The 16,238-nt window shown below is 41.6% G+C and overlaps 2 protein-coding genes across 3 annotated transcripts; both read right to left on the reverse strand.

Annotated features, from left to right (window-relative positions):
• Nucleotides 1-505: 505 nt before the first annotated feature.
• On the reverse strand, nucleotides 506-4,787 carry LOC110745982 (putative aldo-keto reductase 2). Its single transcript, XM_021946203.2, has 5 exons — nucleotides 4,417-4,787; nucleotides 3,792-3,992; nucleotides 3,008-3,180; nucleotides 2,813-2,915; nucleotides 506-1,007 (listed from the first exon to the last, which is right to left on the reverse strand). The coding sequence occupies exons 1-5, from the start codon at nucleotides 4,630-4,632 to the stop codon at nucleotides 666-668; spliced, it is 1,035 nt and encodes a 344-aa protein (XP_021801895.2). The 5' UTR covers nucleotides 4,633-4,787; the 3' UTR covers nucleotides 506-665.
• A 3,907-nt stretch (nucleotides 4,788-8,694) lies between these two features.
• LOC110746151 (putative aldo-keto reductase 2) lies at nucleotides 8,695-12,184 on the reverse strand. Of its 2 annotated transcripts, none has more exons than XM_021946397.2 (6): nucleotides 11,906-12,184; nucleotides 11,231-11,488; nucleotides 10,606-10,806; nucleotides 10,033-10,205; nucleotides 9,834-9,936; nucleotides 8,695-9,239 (listed from the first exon to the last, which is right to left on the reverse strand). In XM_021946397.2, exons 2-6 carry the CDS (start codon nucleotides 11,444-11,446, stop codon nucleotides 8,901-8,903), a joined length of 1,032 nt encoding a protein of 343 aa, XP_021802089.1. In that variant the 5' UTR covers nucleotides 11,447-11,488; nucleotides 11,906-12,184; the 3' UTR covers nucleotides 8,695-8,900. The 2 variants fall into 2 exon arrangements, with proteins under 2 accessions (XP_021802089.1, XP_021802155.1); XM_021946463.2 differs by lacking the exon at nucleotides 11,906-12,184 and adding an exon at nucleotides 11,568-11,713.
• Between the last annotated feature and the right edge of the window lie 4,054 nt (nucleotides 12,185-16,238).

Raw genomic sequence — 16,238 nt, forward strand, 5'->3', positions numbered from 1 at the left:
GATGGGGTTGTGGGGAGAAACACTTGTGTGCAACGGGTGATAACTTTTCCACTTGGCATAGCGTGATTGGATAGGGATAGCAAAACAGTGTTATCCTCGTTTCATATAAGTTTTTCCTAGGTTGTGGGAGGGGTTCAATCCCACTATCCGAGCAGAGAGAAAATATTGGACTTCAACTTTTTTAATGATTGAATGGTTGGATTGAACCCCTCATTGAACCCCCTCACCAAAATCCCCCTCATTATAGAAGCTCCAATGGGGACATGCCCATGCAGCCCAGACCTTGAGTCGAGACCTAAAGGCCTTGTGACCCCAGTTTGATCCTTTTCTTCCTTACCAAAATGATGTGTCATTTGGTAACAATATATGCCCCCCTTTTTTCTGAATTTATTTATTTATTATTTTATATAAATCAAAGATCCATGTTCGCTTGAGGTGAAAAATAGGACCAAAACAACGCATAGTTTTTTGTTTCCTAAATAAATTGAAAAGAAATCAAACTATCTTTTCTCTTGATCCCAGGTGATTCCTTACTTTAAAATACTCAATACAACATGATGCAATTTACATACAAAATGTTTGATGTCTGAAAGTCAAGCAATCACAAAGTTGAGGAGGTACAAAGCAGCATTTATTCGAAGTATGACATGATGAACGACATATACTTATGTGGCTTTCCATGAAGACAGTGGTGGAGTTTCAGAGTTGGTCCAAGTAGTTCTGCAGTCACTCGGATATCTGTCACCTTTAACAGCATCAGCTGAAGCAAAAGATTCAAGCTCAGCCAATTCTTCTGGTGTCAGTTTCACAGACAGAGCTCCAATATTCTGGTTAAAATTCTCAATCTTTGTGGTTCCGGGTATCGGACACACATCATTTCCTTGGTGATGAACCCAGGCCAGTGCTAGTTGAGATGGGGTGCACCCTTTCCTTGCAGCAAGATCACTAACCTGCTCGAATAGTGTTTTATTATGCTCTACGTTTTCGGGTTGGAACCTGGGTAGATGCTGCAACCATTGAACTAAACAATTCAGAATCAAGACTAAATTTGCTTGATCAAAATGACATGATAAAGATGTACAACAATCCAATGGACAGAAATAAGCATGGCCAGAAAACTACAGTTAACTTTCTAGGAAATCAGGAGAAGCTCATGGGCAGCCTTTCTTGCCAATTTATTTCTTCAAATTATGGTGCAGCATTAGAGAAACCGAAAGGCCTAAATGAAAAATGTGAGTGTGGAACCCTGAGAAATTTTTCTTGCCACCACAAAACATTATAAAATAAAGAATATTGAAGCAAATTAGTGGGCTCTGACTGTCTGGATGAATGACAGCTACTTAGGTACTAACGTTACAGAAAGAAATTTTGTGCACTAGCCAAGTTTTTGATGGAGAGAAGACTACTGAGAAAACTCAGTAAGAGGGTACTAGGAGAGACTACTAAGCTCTGCGAGATGAATTATCAACTTGAGATCTTGCAGGGGAGATGGAAGTTCAGGAAATACACAATAATAGCATCATGATGATACCAAGAAAATTTTAACTGGCAGTTTGGTAACTTAAAATTGAAAAAAGGCTTTTTATCACAAAACGTCCCTGACGTTTGCGAAACTATCAGATTGCATCCTTAAAGTTTTTTTGTATTACTCATGGTCCCTAACGTTAATATGGGTGCTCTTAAATAGTCCTTCTGTTAAAAAAACTGTTAAATCCGGGGATATAATCGTCAAATCAATCTAAAATTATAAAATATATATATAATTTTCATTTCTTCTCAAGTCTCCTTCGTCCCTCTCTTCCTCCATTCTCATTTCTTCTCCCCATCTGTGTTGCTGAATTTTCCTTTTTTTTATTTTTTTATTTTTTCCTTCCATCTCCCTCCCTTCTCTCGCACTCTTCGTCTCCTTCCTCCCTTTCTTCTTCCATTCTCATTTCTTCTCCCATCTGCGTGGCTGAAGTTTTCTTTTTTTCCTTCCATCTCCCACCCTATGTCATGTTGATAATTTCCCACATCTTTGGTGTTTGCAAGCTTCTGTTGTTCCAAAATACAATTGCCCACTTCACTGTTTGAGCTAGTTTCTGTGAAAGTTTATCTCTTTGGTGGGTTTGGGCATCATTTGGATCTTAAAGACAGAGATGTCTTTGGCTGTTTTCAGGTGTTGTTGTTTGGTGGGTAGGAAATGAATGTGCTTGAGGAGGAACAAACTGCTTTTGAGATTGGGGTTGTGGTTCCAAAGAGAGATGTGAAGGAAGAAGATAAAGCTTCTGACTGTGTGGAGATGTTGGTAGATGAGTTTAGAAATTTGGGTTTGGTAGTTGAGAGAGTGCATGGCGTTGTTGATGAGTTTATGAAGGTTTGTGTTTCTACTTTTGCTCTTATTTTCCTGCCGTGATTTTTCGTTTGGTTTTTCAGTAATTGATTTATATTACGAAGGAGACGAAGAGTGCGAGAGAAGGGAGGGAGATGGAAGGAAAAAATAAAAATAAAAATAAAAATAAAAATAAAAGGAAGGAAAATTCAGCAACACAGATGGGGAGAAGAAATGAGAATGGAGGAAGAGAGGGACGAAGGAGAGTTGAGAAGAAATGAAAATTATATATATATTTTATAATTTTGGATTGATTTGACGATTATATCCCCGGATTTAACAGTTTTTTTAACAGAAGGACTATTTAAGAGCACCCATATTAACGTTAGGGACCATGAGTGATAAAAAAAAACTTTAAGGATGCAATCTGATAGTTTCGCAAACGTCAGGGACGTTTTTTGATAAAAAGCCTTGAAAAAAATTTGTGAAATACCAACAAACCTTTCGAGAATCATCATGGGAGAGGTTTTCGACGAACTTCGCCCCTGATGAAAAGAATCCTCTCCCAAGAGGACTGTATGCAACAATACCAATGCCAAGTTCCCTGAGAAATTTAGGCGAGATAAATTAGAATGAATTTGATACCTATTTGTTATTTACAAATAAAATAGTTATATCAGTTCAATAAAGCCTCACCGGCAAGTAGGAACTATTTCTGCCTCGACATCTCTCGACCACAAGGACCACTCCAACTGCACAGCTGTTATTGGATGAACAGCATGTGCTCTTCTTATTGTAGAAGCTGAGGCCTCAGATAGGCCAATGTACTTCACCTTACCCTCTTCAACTAGTTTCTTCAATTCCCCTACCTTGCAAAAGACATAACGAAGGAATTTAAGGAATGAAAAGAAAATTCTCAAAATAAGTTAAGGGGTCTGTTGGGTGGATGTGGCTAGGGAAGGGGGTAGAGATGGGGTGGCTGAGGTTGAGGCTGGGGGAGTTGGGGATGGGGTGAGGTGGACTGTGTTATCAATTTTTAAATTTTTTAGTTTTTAATGTTTTTATTTTTATTTTTAATTATTAAAATATTTAATTATTTTGTATCTATGTAGAAGTGGGCTTTACTTGCCACGTCATCAAAGTTAACAGACTTTTGGATGAAGTTGACGGCATCAAAGTTAACAGACTTTTGGATGGAGTTGACGGTAGGGGACAAAGTGGGTTACCAAATCTCGGTTAAGGGATGAAAGTGAGCAATTTGAGTTTGAGGGGGCAAAGTAAGATTTGACCAAAATTTCAGGAGGCATTGGTGTAATTAAGCCTTAAATCAAATTGAGGAATTGATAAAACATGTGACTAAAAATGATACAATATGTTGTAAAATCTTCGAATAAACATGACTTTACTAGGCCTGCGGATGCACATTGTTCTATAATTGCTATTAAAGGAGATCAAATCCCGAAGAGGGAAGAAGACAAACCGTGACTTCTATGGGGACAGTGGTGTCAGTCCGAATCTGATAATAGAGACCAACAGAATCAACATCAAGGCGCTTCAAGCTATCCTCGGCAGCAGCCCTCACATAGGCAGGGTCACCTCGCACCACCATCTTGTTGTCTGCGAAGTAGATGCCAAACTTGGTGGCCAATTCAACCTTCTCTCTTACCCCTCCCTTCAGAGCCTGTTCCTCATCAATCCAACAAAATCTAGTTCACTTCATCATCATCAATCACAATTAATTGAAAAATCTAAACAAAACCCAAAAAAGCAATTACATTTATCATTGTCTCTCTCAGTGCTTGTTCTTGGCTGGCTTAGTAACTTAAATACAGGAACCAGAGTGAACACAACCCAATTCACTTCATCACTAATTCATCCCATTCAGCAATACAAACAAAACCCACAAAGCAATTGTACAAATTATTGTCTCTCTCAGTGCTTGTGCTTGATTTAGTGACTTAAATATAGGAACAAGACTGAAGCGAACCAAACCCAATTCAGTTCATCATCAACTCCTCCAATTTAACAGCCCAAACAAACCCAAAAAGCAATTGATACAAATTAAGAGCAAATATTAAGAAGCAAAGTCAAGGTTAGTGGCGTACCTTGCCAAGCAGAATTTCGTTGGTGAAGGGGCCGTACATGTCAGCGGTGTCGAGGAAGGTGACGCCTGAGTCAATGGCATGGTGGATGAGACTGATCATGTCTGCGTCGGGCTTCGGAGCGCCATAGAAGGCAGACATGCCCATACATCCCAGGCCTTGAGCAGAGACCTCAAGGCCTTGTGAACCCAACTTGATCCTCCTCACTCCTCCTGCCATTTGCTATCTGTGGTTGTTTCAGTTTGGTTCGTATATTTATATACGCAGAAAGTGAAAACTTCAAACGGGCTGGGCAATCAGCAAGAATTCAAACGTGCCGGCGCCAGATCCTCTCTCCCATCGACTTTTCTTGTTTTTTTTTGTCTCTACCTCTTTTGAAATTTCTATCATGGAACTGTGCACAAATACCACCTGGACTATTAGAATGTGTGGTGAGCCTGCCTATGAATATTTGGACAAATCATGCATCCACAGAGGTGCAGCAAGCGTCATGTCTGATGCGGAAGCCATTGCAACTGTTGGTAGCCATTCAGAAAATAACATGTCAAAGAAATAAAATGAAAAACTTCGGTTGACCTATTTCATACTTTTCGGTACTCATACAACATGATGAAATCTGTGTACAAAATGACCAACGTCTCAAAGTCAGTCATAACATAACTCCTAACGGTAAGAAAATTCACAAAGCTCATGTGGTACAAAGCAGCATTATGACATGACAAAAGGCACATGCTCATGTGGCTTTCCATGAAGACACTGGAGGAGTTTCAGAGTTCTTCCAAGTACTAACGTCATTCTGATATCCGTCACCTTTAACGGCATCAGCAGAAGCAAAAGATTCAAGCTCAGCCAGTTCTTCTGGTGTCAGTTTCACAGACAGAGCACCAATGTTCTGGTTAAAATTCTCAATCTTGGTGGTTCCGGGTATCAGACACACATCGTTTCCTTGCAGCAAGATCACTAACCCGCTTGGAACCTGGGGTGAAGCTGCAACCATTGAACTAAACAATTCAGAATCAAGACTAAGTTTGCTTCATCAAAATGACATGATAAAGATGTACAACAATCCAATGGACAGAAATAGGCATGACCAGAAAACTACAGTTAACTTTCTAGGAAATCAGGAGAAGCTCATGGGCAACCTTTCTTGCCAATTTATTTCTTCAAATTATAGTGAAGCATTAGAGAAACCGAAAGGCCTAACTGAAAAATGGGAGTGTGGAATTCTGAGAAATTTTTCTTGCCACCACAAAACGTTATAAAATAAAGAATATTGAAGCAAATTAGAACGTTAGTGGGCTCTGACTGTCTGGATGAATGACAGCTACTTGGGTACTAACGTTACAGAAACAAATTTTGTGCACTAGCCAAGTTTTTGATGGAGAGAAGACTATTGAGAAAACTCAGTAAGAGGGTACTAGGAGAGACTACTAAGCTTTGTTAGATGAATTATCAACTTGAGATCTTGCAGGGGAGATGGAAGTTCAGGAAATACACAATAATAACATCATGATGATACCAATAAAATTTTATCTGGCAGTTTGGTAATTTAAAATCGACAAAATTTGTGAAATACCTGTTCACCCGTTTTGATTTGTTTCCTGTGATGGTAGGGTAAAGTTCCCCATTGTCTTGAAAACAATTGACTGGTCAACAAGTCAACTTTCTTTAGTATGCGAGCGTGCCACTGCTAGAATGAAAATCCTAACAGACTTCTTTAAAAATAAATAACTTGCGCCCCAAGTTACTAGTTTTTGAACAAGCGATTATGAATTTGGGTGAGAAATATCTCCCAAGTAAGTTCTTTTCCTGCCTCAGACTGGTGAGGACTTCACAATTTTTCACAATACAAAACTGGTAGTTCTGGCCAGAATAAATGATAACAGGGTGAGCCGCTTTTAGGCAGAACCCCCTTTTACAAAGCTTAAAAGGGAAAAGTTGACTATAAAAAGACAAAAAGAGGGCTGTGCTTCCATTTCTGTCTGGGTAGATGCCTCTGTTCTGGGCTGGACTAGACTTTCAACAGCTTCAATTGCTAGGCTTCAGCTGCAAATCGATACCAAAGCTTGAGTTTGGCAGAGCTTTAATCTATTTGAAGCCCTGAAAGGCTTTTGGATGGGCAGAATTGGGACTTCTCTAGTCTGAAAGGGGCAGAAGTGGCTAGACTTAAGCTGGAGCTGTATTGTGGTACCTGTGCTGCTTAGTCAGGGCTCTCCATAAATTTGTTGAGGTTTTCGTATTTGTGAAAACTCAAACTCTGTTTGCCTTGGCTTTGCTGAACCAAATTTGTAACGAGAGAAATCTCGTTTTGCTGGTTTGTGAACTGGGATTTGAATCAGAAGCTGTGTTCTAACTGTCTTTGCTGGGACAAAACAGTATGATTCTGCAAGCTTGTCGTGAAACTTTTGAGATTGAAATGTTTCACACTCTGGGTCTGTTTGAATCTGTTTGAAGGTTCTCTGAGATCAAGTGATCATTTTGAGTGTTTGTCTTATGACTGATTTTTTTTGGTTGTGTTGATTGTGTTTTTGTTTGCTCACTCTTTCTTGTATTTATAAGATATACTTTTTAGAATGGGAGCTCTAATTCTTTTAATAAAGGGCGGCAAAAAGATCTTTCAATTTTTTTTTTTTAAAAAAAAAAAAGGGGTTTCATCAATCCTGGCAAGTAAGCACTCAACAATCAGTTCCTGAAGTGATCATTTCCCTGTATTTTGATGGGGTGCCATACCCTTCTTCCAATTCAACTGCTTTTGCAAGAGTCTGAAGCTTGTGATGGTAAGTTCTCAGTTTTTTAACAACTCCCTGTTTCCCGCTTATTCCCTTTTCATAGAAACAGAGTCTGCTTATCCCTTGAAAATGGTGCCTTCTTTGGAGCAGAAGAATATCCTTGAATAAACAAAATGGAATTTGATCTCCTGGTAGCAGAGTTTTTTCAGAGACGTTCTTCTTTATACATGCCCCTGTTCATCCTTTATTAATTTCAGTTGAAATTGTTGACTTCTCTTAGAACAGAGGGTCACGTGGGTCTGTCTCTTTTTGGTCTTCTTTTAATTAAAAAACCAGTCGAGTCCAATTTTTTTTCAAGCCCAATTTGGATTCCTTGGTTTAGGGTTTAGGTAAAAGAATCATAATATTTTAGGTAAAAGAATCATACTGGGTTGTATTAGGTAAAAGAATCATAATATTAGGACCCAACTTTCTTTACTTGGGTTTAGGTAATTAATTATTAACGAGTGTGAATAATGGGTTGTATTAGGTAAAAGAATCATAATATTTTCAACAGCAAAAAATTCATAATCTTAGGACCCATTTGATAACTATTTCAATTTTAGTTTTTAGTTTTCACTTTTTGTGCTAGAGTATAGAGGAAAATGAGAGTGAAGATGAGACTAAGAGAGAAGATGAGAGCGAGGAGTAACAAAAGTGAAAACAATTTCAAATAGATTTCAGTTTTTAATTTTTGTTTCTACTTTTGTTACTCCTCCCTCCCATCATCTCCTCTCATCTTCCCTCTCAATCCCATCTCCACTCTCATTCTTACTTCCATTCTCCATTTTTTTCCTCTATACTCTAGCACAAAAAATGAAAACAAAAAACTAAAATTGAAATGGTTATCAAAACGCCCTCAAATTTTAACTTCAGTACAACATCCAAAGGAAAATTGCTAAACCCAAAAAAGGACTCAATTTTTTTTTTGCTGATCGACCCAAAAAAAGGATAATTGCTAAACCCAATACAAGTATTTCGAGAGATATATCCTTTTTTTGCCTAAGTATCAGCTATCATATTAACTTCTTGAAAGTATGTCAGAAACTAGGAAAAAAGTACGTAATAAATATGAAATGTCTTTAAATATAGTGCTTGGCACTAAATTGGGTGATGATAAGGCGATCGCAAAGAGTTTACTTTGCTTTCCAATTTTTTCGGTTTCGTTTCTCTTTTTAGATGTATGACATATGAAAATTTGATTCGTTTCTCTTTTTAGATGTATGACATATGACAATTTGATTAACAAAATAAGGCTCATTTTTCACCATGTAATACATAATGGATGTATTCTCTTAAAAGCTTGCTAACTGATTGAAATGTTTGACTAGAAAACATTATATTCCCCAATTATTCGTAAAAGAACTATACAATATAGACACTAAATGCATGTTTCAACCCACATGAAAATTAGAAAACAAAACCCTAGTTTTGGTTTCTTGGAAAGCAATGTCATTCTTTGTTGTGATCTCTTAAAAAAATGCTAGTGACGAAGAAAATTAAGTCAAAGAAATAAAATGAAAAACTTCGCTTGACCCCAGATTTTTTCATACTTTTGGACTCATACAACATGATGAAATCTGCGTACAAAATGACGAACGTCTCAAAGTCAGTCATTACATACCACTTCACATGCACTACTTATTCTCATAACGGTAAGGAAATTCACAAAGCTCATGAGGTACAAAGAAGCATTATGACATGACAAAAGTCACATGCTCATGTGGCTTTCCATGAAGACACTGGAGGAGTTTCAGAATTCTTCCAAGTACTAACGTCATTCTGATATCTGTCACCTTTAACGGCATCAGCAGAAGCAAAAGATTCAAGCTCAGACAGTTCTTCTGGTGTCAGTTTCACAGAGAGAGCACCAATGTTCTGGTTAAAATTCTCAATCTTTGTGGTTCCGGGTATCGGACATACATCGTTTCCTTGATGATGAACCCAGGCCAGTGCTAGCTGAGATGGGGTGCACCCTTTCCTTGCAGCAAGATCACTAACCTGCTTGAATAGTGTTTTATTATGCTCTACGTTTTCGGGTTGGAACCTGGGTAGATGCTGCAACCATTGAACTAAACAATTCAGAATCAAGACTAAGTTTGCTTGATCAAAATGACATGATAAAGATGTACAACAATCCAATGGACAGAAATAAGCATAACCAGAAAACTACAGTTAACTTTCCAGGATCAGGAGAATCTCATGGGCAACCTTTCTTGCCAATTTATTTCTTCAAATTATAGTGAAGCATTAGAGAAAACGACAGGCCTAAATGAAAAATGGGAGTGTGGAACTCTGAGAAATTTTCCTTGCCACCACAAAACATTATAAAATAAAGAATATTGAAGCAAATTAGAACGTTAGTGGGCTCTGACTGTCTGGAAGAATGACAGCTACTTAGGTACTAATGTTATAGAAAGAAATTTTGTGCTCTAGCCAAGTTTTTGATGGAGAGAAGACTACTGAAAAACTCAGTAAGAGGACACTAGGAGAGACTACTAAGCTCTGCGAGATGAATTATCAACTTGAGATCTTGCAGGGGAGATGGAAGTTCAGGAAATACACAATAATAGCATCATGATGATACCAAGAAAATTTTATACGGCAGTTTGGAAATTTAAAATCGACAATATTTGTCAAATACCAACAAACCTTTCGAGAATCATCATGGGAGAGGTTTTCGACGAACTTAGCGCCTGATGAAAAGAATCCTCTCCCTAGAGGACTGTATGCAACAATACCAATGCCAAGTTCCCTGAGAAATTTAGGCAAGTGAGATAAATTATAACGAATTTGGTACCTATTTGTTATTTACAAATAAAATAGTTATATCAGTTCAATAAAGCCTCACCGGCAAGTAGGAACTATTTCTGCCTCGACATCTCTCGACCACAAGGACCACTCCAACTGCACAGCTGTTATTGGATGAACAGCATGTGCTCTTCTTATTGTAGAAGCTGAGGCCTCAGATAGGCCAATGTACTTCACCTTACCCTCTTCAACTAGTTTCTTCAATTCCCCTACCTTGCAAAAGACATAATGAAGGGAATTTAAGGAATCAAAAGAAAACGCTAAAAATAAGTTAATCAAGATAATCAATACTGCATTTTATGATACTCTAGAGCAAGTCCCAAAAAAAGGATGCAATCACATTGAGATATGAACTAAACTTTCAAAAATTACAACTAATTTGCCATCACAAACAAGGGGTTCCTGTTATATGAGAAATGAGGTCAAACCATGACTTCTACAAGGTAAACCACAAATTAAATCAAATTGAGGAATTGATAAAACATGTGACTAAAAATGATACAAGATGTTGTAAAATCTTTGAATAAATATGACTTTACTAGGCCTGCAGATGCATATTGCTCTGTAATTGCTATTAAAGGAGATCAAATCTCAAAGAGGGAAGAAGACAAACCGTGACTTCTATGGGGACAGTGGTGTCAATCCGATGCTGATAATAGAGATCAACAGAGTCAACACCAAGGCGCTTCAAGCTGTCCTCGGCAGCAGCCCTCACATAGGCAGGGTCACCTCGCACCTCAATCTTCTTGTCTGCGAAGTAGATGCCAAACTTGGTGGCCAATTCAACCTTCTCTCTTACCCCTCCCTTCAGAGCCTGTTCCTCATCAATCCAACAAAATCTAGTTCACTTCATCATCATCAATCACAATTAATTGAAAAATCTAAACAAAACCCAAAAAAGCAATTACATTTATCATTGTCTCTCTCAATGCTTGTGCTTGGCTGGCTTAGTAACTTAAATACAGGAACCAGAGTGAACACAACCCAATTCACTTCATCACTAATTCATCCCATTCAACAATACAAACAAAACCCACAAAGCAATTGTACAAATTATTGTCTCTCTCAGTGCTTGTGCTTGATTTAGCAACTTAAATACTGGAACAAGACTGAACCAAACCAAACCCAATTCAGTTCATCATCAACTCATCCCATTTGACATCCCAAACAAACCCAAAAAGCAATTGATACAAATTAAGAGCAAATATTAAGAAGCAAAGTCAAGGTTAGTGGCGTACCTTGCCAAGCAGAATTTCGTTGGTGAAGGGGCCGTAGATGTCAGAGGTGTCGAGGAAGGTGACGCCGGAGTCAATGGCATGGTGGATGAGACTGATCATGTCTGCGTCGGGTTTCGGAGCGCCATAGAAGGCAGACATGCCCATACATCCCAGGCCTTGAGCAGAAACCTCAAGGCCTTGTGAACCCAACTTGATCCTCCTCACTCCTCCTGCCATTTGCTATCTGTGGTTGTTTCAGTTTGGTTCGTATATTTATATCTGCAGAAAGTGAAAACTTCAAATGAGCTGAAGTGAAAACTTCAAATGAGCTGGCCAATCATAAACAATTCAAACGTGCCGGCGCCAGATCATGCATCCACAGAGGTGCAGCATGCGTCATGGCCGATGCGGAAGCCATTGCAACTGTTGCTTGTCATTTGAACAAGCCACCGTTTGGTATTCGCTCTCCCCTTTCTATCCCGAAAAAAGACATATTTGTATTATTTAATTTTAAAACCCAGAGAAAAGTTCTTGTGTTTCTTTCTTTTACTCATCAAACTTAGTTTCTCCTTTTCAATTCATGAAACCCAGTCAAACACAAAATGATTAAACTAAACAAACCCAGCTGCTCAGAAAGAGGTTTAACAAATTAAAAATATGAACTTCAATTGCTGAGATAACCCAACAAATTCATACCTTCAGACTAATGTCTCATCTCAAAATGAAATCACCATATTTTAAGGGAAGATTCCCAAACCAGCACACCAGACCATACTATTAGAAAGAGGTTTAACAAATTTGGGTCAGGTTTGATTTTGCGCTTGAGGTGGTCGTGGGATTTTTTTTTGGGGGGGAGGTATGGGCGTGCTGCGAAATTTTTTTAGGGGGGTCTACGCAATGGTGCGGAGGATGGGTGGGGTGGAGCCAGTGGCGGAGCCAGAAAATTTTTCCAGAGGAGCACCTCATATATTGAAATATATTTTTCTTTAGGGTGACAATTAAACTAATTTTTTTACTTGATACAAAATCCCTAATTTTTGTACTCCATTATTTTACATATTATATTAACTATCTACTCAACATCGATCCTAGGAAAAAATCAAATAAAATGTAATTTATTAAAAATACACTCTAAGAAAATTTGAACGGTAATTTATCACTACAAATCGAAGTACGACAATAAGATATGTGAAAGGGTAGCAATGATAGTGAGAAAAGGAAAATTAGAAAAATACATGGGCAATTCAAAATTTGGTTAGAAAAGTATGATTATATTAATAATACAATAGCCTAAAATAAAATTTGAGAGGGGGCACATGCCCACCCTGGGCCTTACCTCCCTCCGCCACTGGGTGGGGCTATTGCAGGTCCAAAAAGGGGAAGGGGCTGAGGGAGATTTCGACATGGATGTTTGTACCATATCTGACCCTCCACTCGTACAACGACACGTGGATCTCATAAACTCGCCCAAGCACCCAAGGCCTCGGACAATCGGCATAGGCTACTGATGATATTGTCTCAAAGCAGCAAAAGATCATTACAGGGCCCAACACAGCCTACAATCGGTATCCCCTACCGATTCTGCAGAATCAACCTCGAAGCACCCGCCTGAAATATCTAAGGACTCGTGTCAACCTCATAGGGCCCTCCCACGAGTCCCACATCGAAAATGAGCGCTAGGAGCATACTAAATGCCCTCTATAAGTATGCCCCTCCCACTACAATACAGGGGTAAGACTTTTCAGCTTGACTTTTATACTACTATATAGTCAACAGCAAGAGCTCTTAAAAACAATCTTACTCGAGCATCGGAGGGTCTTAGGCTGGTTCCACACCGGTTCCATAGACTTTACGAGCTTCGCTTATCTTCTATTCAGGATCAGCATCCAAGGACAGGAAGAATCGGCATCCAACACCCAATCGATCTCTTGATCGTCCATCCCACTTGTAAGTTGCACTCATCTCTATCTATTCAAGATTTAGCATCAACAGATTGGCGCCGTCTGTGGGAATCGCTTATCGATCAACCCATATCTCAAAACAAAGAACTCTGAGACCAAAAAATGAATCCATCTTCGGCCCTCCCTACCGATGGCCCCATCCTCGGCCTCGTTGGCGAGCCGAATCCAACTCCCTTGCTTCAGACACCTGCTCGACCGACCACCCTGGAGGCTCGGATGGAGACCCTACAGCAGGATATGGCAAGAATGCAGGAGCACAACAATGTTCTCGCCTCCAAACTGGATGACACCCAGAGGCAACTGCATCAACAACAAACACTCTCCGCCTAGTTGCAGAACGATCGGGAACCAGCCACACAGCTTCGGCAGGAGAAATCGTTTAAAAGCGTACGAAAGCCCACTTTCCAGGATAGAGGGAAGCAGCAGGCCGCGAACGGACCAACTGTCTCCCGAAGACTGTTCGTGCCCACTCCGAAGGAACGCCATCCCGAATATCGCGTTTATTCTGATTGCCGCGAGAGGATCAACGATCGGCGCAGGGAACGGCAGTCATCGCCCATCCAGGTCCGGGCGAAGCTAGACGATCCACGCCTGGAGGTACTTGGACCAAAATCCCCCTTACGCCAGAGGTACGGCGCGATCGGCCTGGAAGAGACGGACGAATCAGATTATGTTCCAACATCCCCAGGAACCACAATCTCATCGGCAGGGCCCTCTGCACGACGCCACAGCCACCGATCAAACCAAGACAACGATCGGCGAAAAGGAAATTACGAGAGAAGCCCCAGCCGAACGGCAGACCAAGGAAGGCGAGATCACAATACTGACCAACGCACAGGGAACCGAGCGATCGAACCCTTTGGTGACGATCTTCCATCTACCGATCCGACTATTCGTCTCCTCCTACAGAAGATGACTCGCATCGAGAAGGAACAAGACCAGGCTCGGACACCAACATGGGGAACGGTACAGCCAGGGCCGTTCACCAATCGAATCCGGACATTCAGACACGAGAAGGAGGTCCAAGCACTCCGCATATCGTTTTATTCGGGGGTCGAAGATCCCGTTACCCACATTCATACCTTCCAATCAGCTCTGGGTTGCAAAGGACTGACGGACGAAGGCCAATGTTTGCTATTCCCCTCCACCCTGACCGGAGCCGCTCTGAATTGGTTCTATCGGATGGAGCCAGACACGGTCGACAATTTCAATCAGTTGAAGCAAACCTTCCTCAACCATTTTATGATTCAGACCGATCGCCTATATTCCGCCGATGATCTATATACCGTTCGGCAGCAAGACGATGAGCCGTTGAGGGAATATGCGGCTAGGTTCAGCCATGAGTACTCCAGATGTCCGGAAACTGACGACAGGGCGGCCTTCGGTGCCTTCAAAAGCGGCCTTCGGTCGTCTCAGTTTCGTTATTTGGTCCACAGCAGCAACTGGACCACCTACTCCGAATTAATGAAACAGGCGGCTATCCACGCCAAGGCTGAGCATTTCAACTCCAAGGGATCGGCTTCGACCCCAATAAACAAAACGGCGTTGACCGATCAGCCTCCAACGCAGAACTACGACCGATTCCCGGTCGACCGATCGGCAAACCAGGCCCCCTACCGAACGGCACCCCCTGTCCCTGCTTTTTCCACTCAGCGAAACAAGCGGAAGGACAACTTCCGGGAACGGCAGGACAACAACAAGAAGGGCAACCACAAGGGGAATCGGCCAGACGAAATCTTCACTTTGCTCAACACCACTTATGAGCAAGTTCTCCTGACCGAAGGGGATATGATACCGAAGCCGAACAATCGGAAACTCCCTCGCCAGAGCGAAAAAGACACCGGTGTCTTCTGCCGGTACCACCAATACAACGGCCATGATACGGAATCATGCATCGCGCTGCGCAAAATCGTTGAACGCCTCATCAATGACGGAAAGCTGGATCAGTATTTAAACACCAAGCCAGCAACGGATAACTCATTGAATCGGCAGATCAATATGATCAGTGGAGGGGCGCCTATTGCCGAAGCCAGCAACCGATCCGTTAAAAACTACGTTCGTGCCGTACGGCATCCACAAATCCTCAGCGTGGCGGGAGGACGCAATGACAAAATTCAACGCAACGGTTGGGAACCTATCACCTTTTCTGAAGAAGAAGAGCGAGGCATCATCTTCCCCCACTCTGATCCTATGATCATACGGGCTGATATATCGGATTTCGACGTAGGCCGAATCCTCATCGACACCGGCAGTTCGGTCAACGTGCTATTCGCCGACGCTTTCAACGCCCTCGGCGTGGACCCTCGGCATCTGAACAAGGATATCACCCCTCTCCTGAGCTTCTCTGGCGACGTGGTTGAACCAATCGGCAGTGTCCAGCTCCCGTTCGCTGTCGGTACCATCCCCAGACGAACGGTCCTCTACACCCATTTTCTAGTGGTCGACTGCCCAACGGCATACAACGCTATCATCGGCAGGACGGCGCTCACAAAAATGAAGGCCATGCTGTCACCACACATGCTCCTCCTCAAGTTCCCCACACACGCTGGCGTCGGCCAAGTGCGAGGGGACCAATTGAGTGCACGGACGTGTTACGTTTCGGCAACCAAGGAATCGGCAAGGGCTGCGCTTCGCGAAACATACTCGGTCGCCACCAGCTTGGGCGTACCGAACGGCAGGGGGACGGACAAACCAGATGACCCCCGAGATGAGACTGTAACCCCGCAAGCGCAACCCGCCGAAGATTTAGAACCAGTCACCCTCTCCGAAGCACAACCGGACAGACAAGTTCGAATCGGTACAACCTTGAGTCCGGCACTCAGGGCCGATTTTATCACCTTCCTGCAAACCAATGCAGAAGTCTTCGCCTGGTCATACGACGATATGCCCGGCATCGCCCCGAGTGTCATCAGCCACAAGCTCAGCATCTGCTCCACTTTCAAACCCATCAGGCAGAAACGGCGGGCCTACGATGCCGAGCGGTATGAGGCAATGAGGCTCGAAGTAGACAAACTGAAGACCATCGGCTTCATCCACGAAGTAACCTACCCAATTTGGCTGGCAAATTC

Source organism: Prunus avium, chromosome 1, assembly GCF_965620075.1.
Source record: "Prunus avium chromosome 1, drPruAviu1.hap1.1, whole genome shotgun sequence".
Taxonomy (NCBI): Eukaryota; Viridiplantae; Streptophyta; class Magnoliopsida; order Rosales; family Rosaceae; genus Prunus; species Prunus avium.